At 40.9% G+C, this 22,905-nt stretch overlaps 1 protein-coding gene across 1 annotated transcript; it reads left to right on the top strand.

Annotated features, from left to right (window-relative positions):
• The first annotated feature begins 721 nt into the window (after positions 1 to 721).
• Positions 722 to 22,014, top strand: si:dkey-16j16.4 (uncharacterized). Its single transcript, XM_063909644.1, has 5 exons — positions 722 to 1,271; positions 11,405 to 11,486; positions 11,784 to 12,298; positions 16,461 to 16,514; positions 20,840 to 22,014. The coding sequence occupies exons 1-5, from the start codon at positions 1,203 to 1,205 to the stop codon at positions 20,963 to 20,965; spliced, it is 846 nt and encodes a 281-aa protein (XP_063765714.1). The 5' UTR covers positions 722 to 1,202; the 3' UTR covers positions 20,966 to 22,014.
• Positions 22,015 to 22,905: the final 891 nt, after the last annotated feature.

Raw genomic sequence — 22,905 nt, 5'->3', positions numbered from 1 at the left:
TTTGGCCCATATTTTGACTTGCCATAGCACAAAGTACACGTGTAACTGTTTTACTAATTAGCAATGTTTCCATGCTATTTTAATGTCCCAGTTAGGAATCCTGCTTTGGACTACAATTCCACTGAAATGAAACAAAGCCATAATCTTGTTATAACCTATACAAACAATATAATAATAATAATAATAATAATAATAATAATAATAATAATAATAATAATAATAATAACAACAACAACAACAACAATAATAATAATAATAATAATAATAATAATAATAATAATAATAATAATAATAATACATTCAATCTATTCATCCACGAGACCTGTGTTTGTGATTCTATTACAAGTCTTTAAAATTGCTGTTGAAAAAGTCAGTATCTATATGGTTTAAGATGACTTCACTACAAGCAGGGGTATTACAAACACCTCCCAGCAACTTCTAACACCTTACAAGAAGATGAACTGTAGGTAAGGTTATAATGGCTGCTGGTACATCTTTATCAGAAGCAGTGGCTGGTTTATCAAATTGGACATATTTGTTTGCCGAAGAGAGGCATGCTTTTATTGGATTTAAATGAATAACCCGGTTTGAAAAGAGGAAGTAAACTGATAAGATAATGTGGCTTTAACTCTCAGCCCTCCTCCTCAAGAGGCGAACATGACGTATCGCAGCACTACAGCCAATAAGAGGGCAGTACGCTCAAGCTGGAGGAGTACTCGTGTGTTGGTGCAGCTGGTGTGCATTTGGCTGTGTGTATGTGTGTGAGAGTGTGCGTGTGTGCGTGTCTGAATGCCAACAAGTTGATATTTTATTTTTAATTTCCCAAACATTTTTTGAATTAAGCTCCGGAAGTTAGCCAGGGCTACGGCGAGTAGGGCATCTTTCAGAGGAAAAGAAAAGTACTTTCCACAACAACGGAGACTCCAATGAACTCGAAAATAACACTACGTACAGCGTCTGAAAACAAGCCACATCTACGCAGTTTATCGAATTTCGGTGTATCATTTTTCTCGACACGAGCTAACTTGAGGCTACAGAGTGCAGCTCCTCGCGCTGCTGTTTTTTTGTGCTTGGCAGTCAAGTGATAATCTCGCGTGCCTTCTTTTAAATGTGTAAAGTCGCTCATTTTAGCTAATGAAGTTGTAGTAACCGTCGTTATTAACGTTATAGTAGGGGATAAGCCATACGCTACTCTGTAAAAAATGCTAAAGACGCTGACGAAGAAGCTACGAAGACATTCCCTCAACGAGATACATCCATTCCAGCTGAAGGTGAGTTTGACAATTAGTATACTACCGCTATAGTAACATACTTTAAATGGCTGTAGTTGTCAGTAGGCCTACGTACTGCACTCAAATACACATTGTAGTCAAAGGTGGAATAAGTACAACTACCAGAGTGTATTACTGTGTTACAAGTACAAATCCTGCATTCAAAATGTAACTCAAGTAAAAGTAGGAAAGAATGAGCATCAAAATGTACCAAAAGTAAAAGTACTCATTATGCTTGGTCCATTTTCGAATAATGTATATAATATTTGATTATAATTATTGATGCATGAAAGTGTTATCAAAGCTGGTAAAGGTCCAGGTAGTTTGATTGACTTTGTATACCTACTGCAGAGTAGCTTCAATTTACTCCTGGTGTAACCAAAGTCTCATTCAAGAGTTGGTTATATTTCACATAATTAATCCACATCTGTAAAGTATCTAAAGGTAGAAATTAAATTTTGTGAAATAAAAGTACACTATACATCGGAATTGAAGTGGGGTAGAAGTACAAAGAAGCAAACCATTGAGATACTAAAGTAAATAACTAGTATCTCAAAATTGTAATCCAGTACAGTGCTTGAGTAAATGTGTGCTTGTTTCTGAAGAAGTCTTGTGACCTGTTCATTTGTAGGCCAGTGACTACACAGCTTAACATAATGTGCTCACAGATTGTAACCTTGCTTGAGGGGTTATAAAGAGTTCATTAACACTACCTAACTTTGTCTTTCACATAGTCACACTCACACACAGCATGAGAAAGACAACACACTGTCTGTGGCAATCGCCGGCCTGTGTGTTCTCATATTCAAGCATGTCTTGTTTGGAGGTATTATCTGCCTCCAAGCACCTCAACCCATTCATTACCATGCTAGAAGGAATTTACTCTTCATAGCTTCCAAGTCCAAGGCAGATGTTTACAAGGAGAAATCGAAGATCCACACTGCTCTACATACACATCAGCAAACATGTGGCATGTCAACAAACTCTCCCACACGTCCTACTCACAGATCATTGACTCATCGACTCATAAACTGTTAGTTTGGGCTGTTTGAAAGAATAAATCACGAAAGTCACTAGTTTCGGAGAATTGTTTTTGTGAGGATTATCGGTTAAAAGTCTGACATGCATGACTTTTAAACTAATCTAGGTTCTTCATCTAAGGGTTCATCTTATTTAGAACTGTAAAAAAAGTATATATTTCAGTAAAAACCCTTTTATTGGACTATAATTGTCCCAACATCTTTCCACTTCAATTTTCCAGAAGTGCTCCGCAATTGTTACGGCCCGCTCAGTTTGCATAATGCCTCTTTTTGGTGAGCAAAGGAGTGAATTGTATCCTGCATGGGTCACTAGCTTGCTCCATCCACAACAATATTGTGTGTCAACCAACTATATTGTCTCGTGGCAGCCATTTTGTGCCAAAGTGCGCCCATTCAAAGGCCTGGCTGAGGATACGGGGGAAAGTGTGCCATCCCCGTGGTCTACTGTTTGTGTTTGCTGCTCTGTTCAGTGACGAGCTTCGTTCTGCTGAAAGTGTGATGGGGAATGTGAGTTTGAAGTACTAATAGCATGTCGAATAAGATTTATTAAACCTGATACTGAGAGAACAATGTTTCAAAATATGAGAACCTGAAAACATAATATTAGTAAGGGCCTTTTTTTGGTCCTTGACCACTGCATACCAATATAATGGAGCAAGTCAACTTCAAATCAATGGAGTTTAAAGGGTCCTTCCAGTGTATTACAACTAGAGTATTTTTTCTGTGTTTCTTAGGGTTAGGGTTATATATCCATAATATTTCGAGGATTGGCCCAGTCCTAGCAGGAACCCGTCTTGTAGCTCTTACACTTGTGTTTGCCATGTTGGAATCTACTAGCCTGCCAATCCGCTTGCTAACCTCAGTAAATGTTGCTAATAGCGTATGAGTAAAAGTTTCCTGGTGGAACCCAGAGTTCTAAAATGTGGTTCTGCATTATGTGCATCGGTCTTCATATCGTGTGTTCTGCGTGCAGCGTATTGTGACAGTTCAACACGAATACACAAACTGTCAATGCCCTACAAGCTACTCAGATAATGCTCGAGTTTTAAGTCTGCTAACTGGATAATTGAGAGGTGAATGACCATGCCAGTATACTTTAAAAGAGGCTAACGGTCTCCAAGGCCCTGTTACACTACCTAACCCACTAGCCAAGACTACTACTACACTATAAGCAAGATCCACTGGAGTGTGAGAGAAGGAGAAGCAGCCATGTGTCTGACCCTGCGTTGTGTGTTTTTCATGAGGGGGGGACTGGAGTGAGACAGGGGCCATGTCAGTGTGGAAGGACAGTGCAAAGCTGATGTGTGTGAACTGGGCAGTGTGTGTACGCTGTCACATTGCCATTGATCCAGCTTAGCAAGCTGCTCAGCGATGCAAGGAACTGACAAGGATTTCATTCAACTGTTCTTGACACACAAACACACAACTCTTTGTCTGTCTTTGCATGTACGCACAAAAGCAGTTTTTTTCTGACTCATGCAGTCTCACTGTGCCACAACTCTCTGAATGTGAGTGTGGGCTGCAAATATTACTTGATGGTCTTTATTTTGGGAAATCTTAACATTTAGATAAATCTGCCCAATTATCAGAACAGACATGTTTTCTCTATGTCACATTTACACATGTTTTCTGAAAAAGAATGTGTAATGTAATCAGGGATTTAATTCAAATGTATTGAAAAGTTAGTAGTAAGAAAGAGATTAGAAAACGGCACTTTTTCCTAACTTTTAAAAAATTTTCAGAACGTGTTTTGTTTTCAGTTCAATATTTTTTTCCGTGATGGAATATTGGAAAGAATTGTATTTATTTTATCATTTCAACAAGCAATTGATTGTATTCAGACGTTTCAATAACTGAACACTTTATTAATTGTTAATCATCGATATTCAACGTGGTTGCATATTTCCCTCATATCATGAAGGCCTAAAAGAAAAACATAAAGTATTCCACAGCTCTGATGCATACAGTATTTAAAACAGTTAGGGTTGCAACATGTGTTGCATTGCATCATTGGTAAGTTATGCATTTAAAAACTTATGATCACATTGGTTCATTTTCAGGCCTCTAAATTGAGTTCTTCAGTAGTGGAACTTGGAAAACGTTGACTATTGGGATGTGGGAATAAAAAATTCCAAGCAGTTTGGTGCCGCTTTTGTAAAGCAGGCGCATGTTGCTTTCATGTCAGCTATCAGACCGAATCCTAACCTCAAACAAAATTGGAATATTTGTCATGCAAAGTTGTGTATGTCTATTACATTTGCAAGTCTACAGCAGAGAGACTCATTACATGTGGAAGCAGCATAGAGGGTCATTCAGCTTTAACTTGTGTTGAGGTTACAACATCTCCAGATCCACGGTATAGAGCTCCTGCAGATGATGTCATATATGCTGGTCACGTGACGAGATACGACAGGGGCAGCCATTTTGGCAGTCATCGCGGCAGTAAATTGACAGGCACTGGCAGACTGTCAAGGATGGTGGATAACTGCTGTGCACCAGGTTGCACAAATAGGCGTGGGAAAAAGAAAGGTGTATCGTATTATCGCATTCCTAAAGACGCGGAGAGGAGGGAGAAGTGGATTGGAGCGATTAAAAGAGCCAGGAGCCTTCAGAAAAAGACTGAAAGATGGGACCCCCCGGCCGTTGGCTTTCGCTTATGCAGTGATCACTTCATATCAGGTGGGTGAAGGAATACAGTACAATGCTACAAAAAGTTTCTGGTCAGTTTAATTAAATTTAATTAGTTTAATTTAAGAAGTAGCACCCAGTTATTATAGCTAACGGACACTGTGATGTCCCTTTTTAACTCAACAAGTGTGGCTCTGGCGCAGCCTAGCCAGTTAGCAAGTTAGCTTGTAGCAAGCTAGTGGTAAACAAACCCGTGTTGAAATATTCCTTCTTATTTTGTAGGGAGAAAGAGTGATAATCCGTTGAGTCCGGATTTTATCCCCTCAATTTTCGATTACCTTCCATCTCCAGAGAAGAGGAGACATAAAACGAGACTGGAGGTTTAGTTGACTTTCATTAAGCCTTTGGGAGTGATTAACCTATATGAAATTCCAAAACAGATAAATAAAGGTAAAAAACGCCAGCCACTTTGGTTGAGTACGATCAAAAATACAAACTAGCAAGTTACAGATGCACTGCAGTAGCTATCCAAGCTAAAAAACATGCTAACGTGACACTTCCGTAGCTAGCCAAGCTAATAAACAAACAATGCTAACGTGACACTGCCTATCAAACTGGAATAATTTAATACTTACCCTTGCAGTGATGATGCCGAAGTTTTTGGATGTAAGACTCCACAGTTGAATGTTGTTTACGAAGCCGGACTGACACCATTTGTAAGCCTCCAAGCTTTTGTACGCTCTGAGGGAGTCTCCTGAGTACACTGATGGAAAGCTTACAAGATAGCTGTGGATGTCTGCGTAGCGCAAGTCGGGTACATCGTCTTCAGAGCAGGAGGTTATGCTCTTGAAAAGCACACCGGGTGAATTATATGGGTCGCTTATATTTAATCTCTCTAATTTTGTACTATAAAGCCGAATTTCACTTGAATTAAAATGAGAAGTATACTCGCTCGGTAAGAAAACACTGGCACCGGTGGTCATGTTGACTGCCAAAATGGTGGCTCCCAACCAAAAGTCACGTGACCGCAGGAGCTCTATCGTTTTGATTGTGACCCTAATGACTAATAATCATGTGGGGAGAAGGTTGTAACTGTGTGTGGTCCCGGGTGAACATTTCATTGTGTGTCTGTGCTACATGTATACATCGTGTGCTTTCACTTTTGCAAGTAGGCCTAGCCCTTTATCTTGCAGCATAAACACGTGACTGGCCTGTACTTTATTCATTGTGTTGTGCTTTTGCAGAATAGGTATTTGTCTTTTGAGGTGCAGAGTGTTCTGGGAAGTCAGTCTCGATGCTGTGCAGAGATTATAGTAAGAGGCAGCATATCCAGGTCAGATTGGTGCAATCCTGGTTTAACCATGGTATTACAAGGGAGGTAGAAAAAAACAGGAAAGTAACTGGAAGTAACAAGTACATATCTTGCATCAGTTTATTTCCTCTTTTATCAATTAAATGAATAAATCAATCAAACTTTATTTGTTTAGCACCTTTCACACAGGTTATTACAGTTCAAAGTGCAGAGCTAGTGTAGGCCATGAAAAAACAATGCGTGCAAGTAGGGCTGCACAATTTGGAAAAAATAACTATCTGCGATTACTTTTAATATTTTACCACTGCGATAGGATTCACGAAAATTGTGGATTTCTCATTTTTGCATCCTAATATATTTCTTAAATTGTATTCAAATTATTTTGCTGTGGTTAAAAAAAAAATGTGTAGGCCGGAATATCCCTGCAGCTCCCGAACTCTTCATTTAAAATGGTGTTTTAAAAATATTCAGCTTTAATAAATATTGTCCTTCTGGGATACAGTTTTCACTAGTCCATATCGAGTTTCTGATTATTTGTGCAGCCCTACACGCAAGACAATACAAATGTAAAAGATAGATTTAAAAATGATGAGTAACATTACTAAAACAGATACAAACTACATTAATGAAATAACAATACACTAGGATATACAACGAAACAATTATCATGTCATTTATAAAGATTGGACTTGTTTTTTCAGTTCCGTATCATACTGACATCACTATGTAACACTCAAACTTCCATTGCTTAGCTCTCCAACACATGAGTGATAGACTAAGAGACGGGACGTTGATAGAGCTGGCAAACTAACCAATCAGAGCTGACTGGGCTCTGGTTTCAGACAGAGGGTGAAAAGAGGTGCTGCAGCACAGGCAGTATGAGAAACATAAAGAGCTTTTTGAACATTAAAGCATGGAGACATGTCCCAGAAGAGGCACAACATACAAAAATGAACCGGAAAATTAGAATAATAGCGCCTTGTTTAATGGTTGGGAAAGCTCTGTCACCTTGTCTAACCATAAACTGAACGTCAGTTGAACTCAACGTAATGTTTGTTGTAGATTGCTATGCCAATGCAATAACCATAATCTGATGTGGTTCACTGAAAAACAAATGCAAATGAGTTTTCCTCTTTCTCACACACTCACACTGCATAGAATAGATGTGCATTGTAAGAAGATTTCCTAACATTCTGTTATCAGATAACTGTGAGAAATCAAATGTCAGGACCCCTCCCTCTGAGGGTGTACAACAACATAAAGAGTGACACGTTACAAACACACATTTGTACAGTATGTTCAGTCTTTGGGTTTCACACCAAGACGAGATTTGCATGGTTGAGTATTTTACGGACTGTTGACACTTACCTGTTTTGCATATTTAGTCAGATAGTGTGCTCAAGTGTTACCTAGTATTAAAGTGATACAAGTGAATCCTTTTTCTTTTGAGCTGAAGTCACTGACAGCAGATGGCTGGCTCTAAAACACACAAAAGGTGTTGTTCTTTACAGTCAAGACATTCACTTCAGAACATTGCATAGCAAAAACCACAGACGCAGCAGCATTGTGTTGTAACTTGTAACCAAATGTGAGGGCTTTTTATTATAGTTATAACACTATCAACAACCATTCCTGTTTCATGTAAAATGCTATTGGGGACCAGTCCCTAACAACTTATCAAGAGTTTCTCTTAACACAATTTTTAAATCCCCAAAAACACATTTATTACATTTGTTGTATCAAATATAAAAAGGTTTACGCACAAATTCCTATGTTTTTATTTAAGAACATTTAGTGCTTTTTCACCTAGATGAATTGCATGTATCCTTAAAACATGTCATGTGGTATATCCTTAAAACCTAACATTTTCTACAAGTTATCATTGATTAAGTGTTTAGATTTTTTTTTGGGAACTTATTAAGAGATTTGGGCAAAAGTTATCATGGTTTTTTGTAAAGTAATGTAGTTGGTGCCTTCATAAATGAAATTAATGGGTGTATTTTTCCTGTGAATCTCATAAAACAGATACTGTTTAAAGATACAATTACTTAAACACTTCTTTATTTAATCCAGAAAACTTGATATATTTTGAAATGTCATAATAGGTTGCACCACATGGTAAGCGGTGGCTCCAAAAGACATCTATATACATTTTTCAAACCATGCTGAAATATTTTGGGGTATTCATCCAACCTATGTGTGTTATTGGGACTCTTAGAGCATACAAAGCTTGTGAGCATTTCAAAGTGAGTATGTTTCAATATGTACATAATGGTAGAACAGCATATTCTGACAGAGCCTCAACCCCTCTAAATCCGGTCCAAGCGAGCTACACATGTGCTACATCTCTCTTGTTCCCTGATCCATCAACAAACTCTAAGGAGAGAGAAGGCCAAAATCGTTAGTCAGCTTTTATTTTCCTCCAGTTAGACAGACAATGATCGCTCTGTGGAGGAACTTCCGACTCAAGGGTCAAAAGAAGTAGAGAGCTGAAAGCTGCGTAGCTTGAAAAGGTTAAATATGTACGGAAAAATAGTCATAATCCAGATGATCTCAGTAAACCTGAACCCAGAGTTAAATGTCTCAGACTAAACGCATGGCATGAGATTTATGCACTGCTGGCGTCACGTCAGCCTCAGTGTCCTGCAGCAGTATTCTTTACAGTATTTCAGCTGTTTTATGGAGGCCTCCCAATAATAACTCACTGGAGTGCACGTTGAAGCTGGAGCCCTGAGCCGGACACTTGCCAAAATACATTTCCTTCCTACAGTTATTCTTCAGTGTAATTTTCCGACAGAGTTCATAAACTGACGCGAGCTGGAGACTCCTCGAGAGCCAAGGTTTTTCGTCTTGTACGCTGTAATGTGTCCCACAGCTCGTTTACAATTTAAAACCAAGAAGTCTGCACTCTGGCCTTATCGCAATACGTTAAAATAGTAACAACACTGTGATCTTACCCTGAGAAATCAGGCTATATGCTTATTTAAAGGGGCCCTGTTATGCTTTATGGGGTTTTAAATGAGTTAAATAAAAATACAATAGAATTATACAATGACACAATTATTATGTCATTCATAACTTCTTTGTTTAGTTCCGTATCATAGTGACATCACTACGTAGCACTCACCCTTCTTGGCTAGCTCTCCAACTGCTAGTACATGATAGGGTAAGGGGCTGAACATGTCTAAGCAGTTGACGGATCACAACAGAGCCGGCCAGCTAACCAATCAGAGCAGACTGGGCTCTGGTTTCAGACAGAGGGTGAAAAGAGGTGCTGCAGCACAGGCAGTATGAGAGAGATAAAGACCATTTTGAACATTAAAGCGTGGAGTTAGCAATACTACATTTAAAAAGACTCTCTAACAAGTAAAAGTTGGCATCAAAATAAACTAAAAGTACCAAAAGTGAATGTACTACTTTATTATGATTATTGATGCATTACTGTGTTGATCACAGCTGGGAAAATGACTTTGTAAACTGTTGCAGAATATCTAAACCTAAAATGATAAGTTGATTTACTTTTGGTATAGGCTAATAATGTGTCTGTAAAGAAGTAGTTGTCAGATACAGGTAATGGAGTAAGAGTGAACTATTGGCTACTGAGTAGATGTATAAAGTAGCATGAAATGAAAATAATCATGTATAATTACCTTTAAAATTGCACTTAAGTACAGTACTTTAGCAAATGTACTTCATTACACTTCACCACTGGTTACTATCCTTAATGTGCTATTCCTGCTATATTATACACTTTGCTCGACCACGATACTGTACGAGACGACTTTTTGACAATTTTAGCATTATTTTTTGTATTTTGGTAATTATTCTTATGTGAGTCATGCCATGTTTTATTACAAATCATAAAATGTACTTAATATTATGAATATCTTCATTTAGCTGCATATATTGTAATGGATCCTACGCAGGCATTTTGAAGTAATTTTAGAACATATGTGAGGTGCAGTGGAGTTGCAGATAGGCAATACTTTTTACATTTCTTTTTTCTACAAAGTAATGTGACATTTAAAATGCAAGTAAGTAGGAACAGCTACGAGATGCAGCCTTCTGATTTGTATTTCACCATTAAACTGTGAAAAGCCTGTAATTACACATTGGAATTCCCACTTAACATGAATTGAATACTGTCTTCTCTTATTGGACTCTAAGGCCCTGGCTCCTTTCTCCCTTTTCCCTCTCTCAGAAAGAAAGGAAGTGTGTGAGAGTGTGCGTGTGTGTATTAGAGAGTAGAAGGGAGGACACTGTATGTTTGTGTGGATGTATGTGTGTAAAGCGCACACACGCACACACAGGCACAGATGGCAGCTGCTCAGCGAGGCCTCACAGTGGTAATTACTGAGTGTGAGGCGCATTACTTAACTCTTAGCGTTGCAGCCTGCAGGGTTTCTGTATTGTTGCTTCTGCTGGAGACAGACGAGGGATTGATTTTAAAGAGACTTACTGCTTCAGGTTGTGGGAAAAGAAAATAGCCCTGGCTTAATTGTAACCCAACTCTTCCTGCCTTTTGTGACTTAAAGTATGCAAGTAGTGCAACTAAACCAAGGGAATATACAGAATTCCAAATAAGGATTTCACTTTATTTAAGTTGAAATTTTGGCTGCACAATTTGGAATTCATGCCTAATTGTGATTGGTTGACTTCACAATATTAGAGGGAGTGATAATGTGCTCATCATTAATCCCATGTGTATCGAGAAACATGTTAAACACTGCCTGAAACTTCTGCAACATAGACATCACTATGCAACACTCACGCTTCTTTTGGCCACCGACATCGCTAATCGGTTGACCAATCACAAAAGAGCTGGCCAGCTAGTTTCAGGAAGAGGTTGAAAAGGGGTGCTGCAGCACAGGCAGTATGAGACAAAATAAAGAGCTTTTTGACAATAAAGCATGTTGCAGTAGAGACACAATATACAAATATCAACCTGAAAATGAGCCGAATATGTCCCGTTGAATTCATATTTAGCCTCTAACAAATATTGTGCTTCCTGCTATTTGAATATAATGCTAGTCCACATTGTAACTTTGATAACAAATGTTGATTTTGGAATGTTTTTTCAGACTTTTGCCAATGTAAAGGCTCAGAATTGAAGCATATTTGACCTACAGTATAAACTCATTCCTATTTCCCAGATTTCTTACCATGGCAGTGGAGAGGGAGGGGAGAGTGATGACTCAGAGGGGGAGAACCAGGAGCTGGCACAGATTGACAGAGGTAAGAACCCTCTGTCAACCGAATACGTTTCTGTCGTAAGTAGAGGAAGGTCTTCCCCATCACTAAATCATTCTCACTCATTATAATCACATGGTTCAAGGCAACACATAATAGAGTGGTGCAGGAATGAGTCCTAAAACCTGAACATTTGGTAGCATTCGTTTATTATGCTAACTTACAAGTCAGTCTACAAACAATGGTCAGTCCTGCACCACTATATAGGAAACTATAGAGCATTTCCTATCTTTTACAACCCCGTATCTACCTTTGACACTTCCTGTTTATCGACTCCTCTAGAGAGATGGAGAAACTGCGCCCTCACCCCCTTGGCCACCAGCCAGCAGCACAACCAGGGTCCCCTCTCTCCGGCACGGTTACGCCGCCTCCGCCTTCTTTTAGATGCCAATCTGGATCGCCACTCGTCCGAGGAAGAGCTCGAGCGGATCAGCTGCGGGGACAACAGGAAGTGGGTGTCGGCGCTTCCCCAGCGGCATGGCGAACACCACAGCAGCACCTCCAGCGACGAGGAGGTGCGGGACCTCTTCGGCTGCGGGTCGCCGGCCGCCTCAGCCCGGCCCCTGGTGGAGTCCAATGCCTGCCTGGCGGCTTCCCCCAGCCCTGTACTCTTCAGCTCCAGTCCACCACGTAGCCTCAAACCACCCCCCATGCGCTTTCAGCTGCAGGTGGTGCAGCCGGTGGCACGGCCAATCATTTTGACCCATTTTGAGCAATCAGCACCTTACAGGAAGTATCGGCATAGTTACGGCGGGGAGCCCGGGAGGCCCAGTCTGGATCTGGAGAAAATGCAACAGGTTAGATACCTCATGACTTTGTTTTTCTTTGACAAGCACCTACCTCAAGATCCTTCACAGAATTTGATAAGCTTTATTGAGAACATTTGAGCTATTATGGTCCATAATTTAACACCGGGTCAAAGCACATCCATCACTAAATTGTTTGTTTCATGTAACTCGTCAAACTCAAATTATTACCATATTAATAACATGAAAGTCCAGTGGTGTCCCTTATACAAAGTTAGAAAAGTACCACACTGTAAATAACTTATTCAAAGTAGCTATTTGAAAAATGACTCATCAAAAGATACTTGCAGAAAATGGACCCTGTAAGTGGTACCCCATAATGTTACTGGTTTATTGTTGTTGTTCCAATTCCAGTTGGAGCTCTTTGTAAAAGCCCAATATACTGTCAGGTAATGTTATTTATAACAATTCCTCATAAAGCAACATTACTGTCAAAGAAGTGGCTTAAGTAGTACACATATTGCACTGGAACTGCAGTGGGGTAGAAGTATACATTCAAAATTGTACTTAATTACTCAAAGTAAAAGTACATAGTTACTTCCAAACGATCAGGCAGTCTCAGGGTACAGGATAATCTATTACTACCATAATTGGGACTTGAATATAACATTCATTCTTGAAAGCACGGTACAAAATAAAGTTACATTGCTCTCTACTGGGTATTATAGTGATGTCATCCTTGTAGCTGATGTCATTTTCTACCCCAAATAAATGAAAACCCTCATGGGATGCCTTTGTTAAAATCTTAAAGCCATTTTCATTGAATTACAGTTTTAGCCATACTTTGGTGCCTTTAATTTAAATGACTGTAACAATAAATGGATTCCACTGAAACCAAACAGCAGATGAGCCTCACACCACCCTCCCTAAACGACCCAAACAGCTAATGCCAGCCTGAGGATTTGGTCCAAAAATACAATGGAGTATTACTAATACTACTAACCGGCTAGCCTCCGCACACATGGCCACACAAATGTGCACGCTTGCACGAGCAAACAAAGTCATCCCTCTCCATAGCCGGGGCGCGCGCCACCACGGTGGTCTGGCTGGAGAGGGATGAAGGAGAGGGAGGCACGGACGGCAGATGTCCGCCCTCATTTCTCACAAAGGCTGGCAAGCCAGGGGAAACGACGGAGGGGTGGAGGCAGAAGGAGAGGATTAAATACACAACAGAAAAACCACAACCGCTAATGAGACACGGGGAAGCTGCTCCGCTAATCATTAAAATCCAATACACTTGTTGGCCCACACCGTGGATGCGAAAGAGTGTGTGTGCTTGTGTGTGTGTTTGCAGAGATAGAAACTGCAGGTTTCAGGGGTCCATATGTCCATGGGGTTTTCAGAGGGAAAGAACAGATGATGAGAGACAGCAGGCAGCAATGAGAGGGGTGAAGAGGAAAAAAAGAGGAAGAGTGTGTGTGCGCGTGGGGCTGGGGTACGCGTCTATCATCCTGTCTGCATGTGCACATCCTCCCGTCTGCGAGGGGTGTCGCCGTATCAGTGTGTGTCTGTTGCCACAGTGTATCTGTATATGTGTGAGAGTGTGTGCACATTCAAGTCAAGTGGAATGGGAGGTGCTGCAGGGATACAATAGGAGGCCTGCAGAGGTAGCTAGCAGACACTCTTCCAGTCTCCCATTAACCCTTTAGCTGGACGGCTTCCAGCCACACATGTTACCTCAACTTCTACACCTTCATCCTGTCATTGCACTCATGTTTGCAGTTCTGGAGTTTAAACATAAGAAAGGAAGTGGGTTTTTTAGAAAGTGTCAGAACCAGGGGGATTCTGGGTTAACGTGTGGAAGGGAAAGGATGGATTGTCAAATATTAAAGATACCCTATCATTCTGTTGAGGGTTTCCTTTCCTGTAGTTGTTTTGTAAATGGTCTGCATAGGCAAAAATTACAAAGTTTCACCCATACACTCCCCCCCCCCCCCTGCCTGAAACTCCTCCATTAGACTACTTTCTTTACTTCCTGAACATAGTGACATCATTATGTCACATTGTGCTTCTATTGACTAGCGCTCCAACACATTGTACTCGAATGGCTAAGGGGCGGGACATCAACAAGTAGTCTACCAATCACAACAGAGCCAGCCAGCTAACCAATCAGAGCAGACTGGGCTCTGGTTTCAGACAGAGGGTGAAAAGAGGTGCAGCAGCACAGGCAGTATGAGAAAATAAAGAGCTTTGAGAACATTAAAGCATGGAGACATGTCCCAGTAGAGGCACAAAATACAGATATGAACCTGAATTAGCACGATAGGGCCCCTTTAAATGAAAGTAATTTTAGATCACATACTTTCTCTAGTTGAATTATATCCATTTGGAACCGTATGGGAGATTACATTTCATTTAGCTGATGCTTTTAACCAAAGCGACCTACAATAAGTTGAATAAACCTTGAAGATACAAACCGTTACCCTTTGTCTAACACAGAGTTATATCTTCTAATTAAAATGTTGGTTGGGAGGATGTAGAAACTCAAAGTCCAACTGTGGTTCCCTTAATGTTTAGACACAACTGATCCAGGACTGTCTGAGGATAGTGGTTGGCAAACAAGGCTACGTAGCTCCAGTTTGACCCGCATTAGCCTAAAGCCCTAGTTACACACTTATTTATCTCATTATTTCATCAAGGGCAGAGTTGAAGGGTCAGCCGCTGGTTTCCTTTTCTGATAATCCCTCATGCATGTTAATCGATGTCCATTTGCTCAGATGTGGCGGTGCCATTGTTTGCCTGATGAAAGAACAACAGTTTGTGTAGCAGATGCTTTTGAGAAACATGTCTGACATCTGCACACAAATGGAGCAATTCTAGAAAATATAATTAAACTACACACTGGTGTCTTAAAGGACCTTAGAAGTATCTTTATTTTACAGCCATTTCTCATTCATGACATGGTCTTTTAAAATACAATTAGTCATGAGTTAATTTCATGTGAAAATGAACTGGTTGAATTGTTTTATTCTTGGCATTTCATTTCTTTTCTAAACAAGATTAGAATTGTGCAACAATGCATTTTGATGTGAAGATAAAAAAATAAAGAGAACTGATTTAATAAGACATAAATAAGACTTCAAGATATAAGACAACTGTAAAGATTCATATAAAAGCAGTGGTTAATATTGTAGCTCTCACTATAGATGGGCACATAAAGCCAGCCAAAGCAACTTTATTTGTAGAGCAGGTTTTCGACACCACAAAATAAATAATAAAACAATTGTAAATGAAGTCATTCAAATGACGACAGAATAAGAGATACATGTCCGACCGCCACACATACAGGCAACATATGTGAAATCCGCCCCCATAACAATGATAAAGATAACCTACTTTTTCTTAAAAACCACAACACACATCCAAACGGTTTGCTGTGTGTGTGTGAGAGTGTGTGTGAGAGTGATGGCACATTGAAAGTTTGTAGTAAATTAGCTAAAACATATAAATAAACATGTAAGGAGATCATATTTTTATGATTGAACAAAAAAGAGTCAGTTAATCCAAATACAAACTTTTCCTGTGAGGCTGAAGTGAAAACAAAGTTTCTCTTAATTCATGTCAGAGCAGCTTGCACCCACATGGACTGTACTCCCATTGACAAAACAAAAAAAAGATAAGAGCTAGCGGGAGGTGAGCAGGAGGGCAAGTGCACACCAGCTCTCTCCCACATCACAACAGCAGGAGTTTTATGTTTCCATTCTTTCCTGGGCTCCCCCCCCCCCCACCCTTAGAAGCTACCTCCCCGACTGGAGACAATTCGATGATTGTGTGGTCCATCCTCCCCCACTGTTTCTCCTTTTTTTTGGAGCATAGTGGAGCTGCGTGGACATGGAGGGGAGTGGGAGACAGGATGTTGCATAAGCTTCATTGACTGACTGTTTAGTTTGGTGAGACAGCTGGATCTGCCTCACGTGTTCATTGACTGCCAAGATATGCAGCTCTTTTCACGTCCAATTTAACTGTTCTAATGTCATCAGTAACTGGTGGACTTTCAGTAATATGCTTGATCCGATTCAACATTCACATACAACTTGCATTAAAAGTTGCTTTTTGTGTTCATAGTACCAAAAGTGTATTAACTGGTACCAGACGAAGTGTAAAGGTTTTACTGTGATCTTCTAGGCTCATTGTGCGTTCTTGTTCTCCACAGAAAATGCTGCTGAAAAAGAATTGCGGGGGGAAAACGCGGACCATAAAGATCCGGGTGAGTTTATTTCTATTTATTACATGGTTTAGTTGAATACTCGATTCTGATTTGTCAATTCAGAACATGTGACACATTGTTAATCCAGTAGTACAGGCCGCTTGTCAAGGATTTATTGACCGCTGTTAAGGAGCCGTAAAGTTGTTGTTGTCACAGTTCCAGCTGTCTTAGCAGAAGAAATACGATCATTTTGGAGTCAATACAATTATTTCAATTAATATTGGGAGTCGAGTCGTTAGTTTGTTTAGTAGCTGGTCGTGGATAAGTGGGATAATGTGCAATCTTACTTAACACAGACAAAACCCTCTTGTAGTATTTTGTGGCAAAAGAATGCAAACATTGTATTGTCAGTTCAAAAACCCAGTTTATTTACACCAGTGGTTTTTATTTGAATATACAACACATTGTGTCTCAATTTTGGATACTTCCCTTTGGAACTTGCTGACTTTTGACAGGGTCTTGTTGTCTCAAGTCACACACTGCTGCTGTGCCCTCAGCCAAAGAGACCGCTGTTGGCTAGCTAGATGGTTAGCTAGCTAGATGGTTAGCTAGCAACGTGATTGTTTGCTATTTGTTTGTTTTTATTGTAGCAAATCAATTAACCCAATAAAATGAACTTTGGCTTCCTTTCACTGGAGAAACTTCGATCACGTCAACTTCCATTAGTAGCCAAGATGGCAGTTGTTGGGGGTGAAAAGTGCTCAGCTGTCCACATCCAACTTTTGACCGGAATGATTGAACCATCAGGTATTCATAGTGTGTGCATTTTGCCATACTTCGCATTTGGACGCACTTAAGGCGAACACACAGCACCTGCTTTTTCCTTTCCTGCAGACCCATTCTGGGCAGTTCAGATCAGGGTGTTCATTACAGCAGTGATAAGGTAGCTCAGCCCCGTTAACAGCCCGGCCTGTTTTGTCACCAGCACCTTGATGTCCATCCAGCTGCATACTGAGACAGCATCTGGCAGCAGCGTTTGTTCCCATGCTCTGCTAAAGCCAGGCCTCAGAGCAATGTCTGAATATCTGATCGCATCCCATTTACTAACTACCTAGAACAAAGTAACCAGGAGGGAAATGTACTCTTTTCTTCTTTAAGTTGATCTCTTGATCTCAACAGCCTTTAATAATGGAGCTTTCCATTAGGAGTTTTAAGAAGCGCACATTAACGTGCCTTTCGTAAACACAAAGGTATTTTCCTGAAGATTGTGTCCCGACTTCCTGTAAAGCGGTTTTCCAAAACCCAATAATCCTCCACCAACTGCAACGGTGTGATTCAGTTAGCTGTGGGTAATGGAAGCATGCTGTAGAGCCGACTGGAACAAGCCTGGGCGACTTGGCACTGCGCAGGGCACTCCAGAAGGATGCACAGTGTGGTGAGAAAAAGTGACGTTATTATCACGTTGCGTGGGTTAGTGTCAACGGAACCTTATCCCACTCACTTATTATGTACGTACACATACACACACACACACACCAACTGTAACAGCATCTAGGGCTCCTCCATGTTGAAGTATGGATGAGCGGTACAAAAAAAGTGATATTTTTGAGTGTTTGAGGACGAACAAGAGAGCTTCGTTGAGAGATGGAGCTGAGGAGAAGGAGGAGGAAGAGGAGGCGGAGTGTTTGTCGGGTCCCTTGTGGTGTATTTCCAGAGATGAAGTCATTTTCCATTTATAGCCTGGCCGGCTGCTATCTGTTTAACTCCGCTGATACATGGAGATATCCTCCTCTGTGGGGTTGTTTTCCCTCTCTGTCCACTTTATACATTTTTCTCAAAGTTAGCACCTTGGATTGTTGAGCTATTTGGAAGCTTATGTTAACATGATTTTACCCTTGATGCCACCTCCCGTTTCTGTCTTTTCTCTCCCGTACCAGTCTCTTTCTATCTCCCTCTCCCTCTTTTATCTGTCGACCCTGGGTTTCCTGGCCAAAATCCAAACGAGAGACACTGGATCTGGATGGGGCCCCGGCTTCCAGACCCAATTCAACCATGGGAGTTGTTATGGGAGTAGAGGTCGATGGTTTTTGTGTTTTAAGATGTGGGGGGGGGGGTTATGTGGAAACAGTAGGAAAACTCAGCTTTTGCCTGCCCCTGCTGCTGCGGAGGCCTTCCCCCCTCTAGGGGTTGGAGGTGAATAGGAGAATAGGGTGATGAGAGCTTCCCAGGCTGCAGCAGGCAAGAGTGATGGAGTCTGATTACAGCCAGCGTTAAGAAAAGGGATGAGAGGGAGGCGAAGATTGATTGAGGGGAGGAAAATGGTGCAGAGAGCGGAGGGGAAAACTACATTGAAGGAAAAAAGGTTCTGCATACCGTTTTGATTGAAGTAAACTGCATGGCTTGGATGGCATGCAAAGGCATTATTGGTGTAAGCATTAGAACAAACAGATGTTTAAGGACTAAAATAACATTTTCAGGAATGGCACTTTATTGCTTTCCTGAAGAGAGTTGGATTAAATGAATATAAAGGAGCTTTCCTTTAGTCGTAAATCGGCCACATTAGCTTTGGTAGCATCAGCTGATAACTAGACAAAACTAGCTTATACAGCTGCAGCAACATGTCCCCGGATAGAGTGCTAAAAAAATCTCTGTATGAGTACAGCTGTCACTTAGTCAATACGGTAAGCAGCCGCTTTGGATTTTAAGGTTGGATATAGTGAGGTTCTCCCGAATAGACCATTACTTTCATGTCCGCATGCTAAATTTGAGGCAGCAGCTAGCCTGCATTAAAGATAAGCCATGTATGGTAAACAAGGCCGTGGCCCTCCCTGCACTTTGTTTGACACCACTTGGCCCTGTATGTCCAGCAAACTGCAGATGTGACCACAAGACAACTCTGATGTACAACACCCCCCCCCTAGAGTTGGACTGACTCGCAGCTACCATGTGGCTAACACATTAACCCAGTCCACAACTGTAACATGTACTTGGGCTATGCTTTGTTTGTCCACCTTTCACTTTTCGCCTGTTTTATACAAACATTGGTAGATAAAACGGCTCTAAGTGGTTTTGGGAATTGTTGCCGTGTAACTGTGACTCAGTTGTCAGCACTGAATCCCTTAAGATGTTGGCTGAAGTCATAGCAACACCTGTTCGGCTCACATGCGCAGTTAATGGGGGCTTATTTCATATGCGTTGATGTCACCGAGTACTTTTTACAGTAGCAGTGGGCACTGAATGACTCAGCTACATAGTTCTAGAGGAGGTTTTACAATAAGAATATAAACACACTCGAGTTTTTCCATGGGATCAACTTGTAATTACAGCGGATCTGTCTCAATCTTTCTCACTCCACCTTCTCACACACTCTCCCCAGACTCTGGAGAAAGTGCTGCCTCACTGCCAAATCCAACAAAGTCATTTCCTGCCGTTTCCTGCAGGGAGGAAAATTACCCGGGCTAATTTTATACAGAGAGGACTTGTAGAAACACAAGGAGCGAGGTTCTGCTCAGTAGGGGGGTTGCTCTGTGAGGGGATTTATGTGACCGAACCTGCAGTTTGGACGGAAAATAGCAGTGTGAAAATGTTCTTAGGAGGTGCAGTTGTTTTCCCATCACTGCTAGTTTGGTTTTCAGTTACTGTTCTCACAGTCGCATACTATCGACATGACGATTTTAGTTTTATGGTCTGACTTGTGCGTAATGTTGTGTGGCTGGTGTGTTCAATCAAAACAAAATGAAGTTGCTTCAGGATACATTTCGACAAAGAATGTAGGCCTTTTCAAAAAGCAAAACTCAAGTAAAACAATAAGCAAACTTTGAGAGTAAAAAACATCGAGAATTATGTCTTGTTGGCGTCTTCCGAACCAATCGGCCACATAAGAATCTCAGTCATCTTTTATCTTGCGTTAAGCACAGATGTTGGTACCAGGTTATATTGGCAATAACAGCAATTTTTTTCTGACTATTTTAACCATACAGAACTGTCTCCAACAGTAACTATCCAAATAATACCACAAGTAAAGCACAGCAGGTAATCCGTGCTATTTACCAACACCTTCAAGTGGCCGATTATCCAGTTGACAGTTTCAAGGGCAATTAGTCTGAAAGGACATCTTAGTTTGGACTTGTTTTTAAAAAATTAGACCCTTTTGTGAAGACCAAACGTACTCACAGGAATCAGGTAAACACAAACAAAGGTTTATTGAAAGTAGCAGCGCCACGGGACGTTATTTCCACCAAAAGTGTATGTGACCGGTCCAATACCGATTTAATAATTCAAAATAAAAGCTATGCTATAACAATGCATTTAATATCCCAACATAACCATCTTAACACAACCAAAAAATCACTTAATCATAACCTTTCGTCTCTTTCCGTCCACAGAACCTGACGGGCAGTCGCCCTCCGCCCAGGTACACCTACGACCCCTCCATCTTCGCCTTCCGCTCCTTGAGTACAGTGCCACCCTGCAGCCCCCTGACCCCATCCGAGGACCCCCCCTGCTCGTAAAAAAAACACATCCCCCCTGCCAGATAATCCAACGCTCCTCTTCATTCCCAGGCGGCTGCTTTGTTTTTTTACAGCTTTCTGCTTTGGGACCAAGAAGCGATCGTTCTAAAAAAGGGACCGCGCTAGAAAAAGACGTTTGTTTGACGCTCAAACTATTTGCACACTCAGGTAATCCCACCCTGTCACTTTGATCTTATCTCTCCACTAAAAATCAACATTTGGGGAATAAAACGGCCTCAAACATTTCTAAGGATTCTTCAGGTAATGCGTACGTCTCTGAGAAAGGTCCTGCGATTGGAGGACGAAGGACGCCAACACGGACCGTACAACCAGACGGGGTAGAGAGGGACCAACCATTTTTAGCTGTGGATGGAAAATGCATGTTAGACAATCAAGTGGTTTCTTCCTTTGATGTGATTACTGGACTTCTTGGTAACTTTATATAGTTAACATGGCGAGCTGAGTCATCGGATATCTTGTTATTGTCCAGGTAAACATAGCCACATATCGTCCGTCTGAAAGTACTCTGGATGTGTTTATTGAGTATGCAGGCGCTATAACAAACATGTAGTTAAATAGTGGACCTGTGACCATGTACGCTTCTTGAATTTGTAATTTTCTAGTCCAGGTTACGAATACTTGTATCCTCTTTCCTTGCATGGACTCCACTGTATTTGCTGAAAGAGAAGGTAAGTGCAAATAAGGAAGGATGAGAATAGTTTGCTGCACATCTGGCAAGTGTATATGGCCGTCTTGTAGTGTGCCATCTTTATTTTCTTTCTTTTCCATATTGTACCTCATTACGTTCTAGGTAGAAGAGGACTGCTGGTGTTCTGAAGACACCCCAGGGTTTTCTTAAGATCTCTTAATGCCTTGAAATCACATTCCTGTTGTGTTGGATGAAACTTGAGGTAGTTCTCGATTAAACACAATGTCACCACTGTAACTAAGATTTCGCCGAAGTAATTGAATGTAACATCGTGACAGGTTCTCGTCCATTGTTGCACAAAATAAATCAATAAATGCCCTGTGGCCTCTTGTTAATGCAATTTGTATTTATATATTTTACCAAGTGACTATTATACACTGCCTGGCCAAAAAGGTCACACACTCTAATATTTGTTGGACCGCCTTTAGCTTTTATTACGGCACGGATTCGCTGTGGCATCGTTTCCACAAACTTCTGCAATGTCACAACATTTATTTCTGTCTTGCATTAATTTTTCTGGCATTAATTTTTAGCCAAGATCTTGTATTGATGACGGGAGATTCGGACCACAGCGCCAAGTCTTCTCCAGCACATCCGAAAGATTCTCAAGGTCAGGTCTGGACTCTGTGGTGGCCAATCAATGTGTGAAATTATGTCTCATGCTCCCTGAACCACTCTTTCACAATCTGAGCCCGATGGATCCTGGCATTGTCATCTTGGAACATGCCTGTGCCATCAGGGAAGAAAAAAGCCATTGATGGAATAACCTGGTCATTCAGTATTCAGGTAGTCAGCTGACCTCGTTCTTTGGGCACTACGTGCTGAACCTAGACCAGACCAACTGCAGCAACCCCAGATCATAGCACTGCCACCACAGGCTTGTGACCTTTTTTTTGGCCGGTCAGTGTTACATCAATCCAACATATTACATAACCGACAGTTCTTTTTAACTTATACTCTAATTTGGCTCAGTTTTTTTTTACCATGTAGTTATTTCTGTCAATTGCCTTTTACCGGGGAGTGAAGAGACTGGATATACTGTAAGGTATGGGCCCTTCAACACTGTATGTTAAATATAGCCCGTATAAAACCACTTCACCTAAAGGAATAGTTGGAATGTTTGAACTGACGCTGTTATCTGTTTTCTATTCAAGGCCAAAAGACCACATTGAAATGTTACACTGTAGAATTCAGGGGCTGCTGATCTACTTCCGCCTCCATCTGTTAGGTT

Source organism: Eleginops maclovinus, chromosome 19 (assembly GCF_036324505.1).
Source record: "Eleginops maclovinus isolate JMC-PN-2008 ecotype Puerto Natales chromosome 19, JC_Emac_rtc_rv5, whole genome shotgun sequence".
Lineage (NCBI taxonomy): Eukaryota > Metazoa > Chordata > Actinopteri > Perciformes > Eleginopidae > Eleginops > Eleginops maclovinus.
Note: the sequence above shows the minus strand (reverse complement) of the source record. Positions and strands in the feature narration are given on the sequence as shown.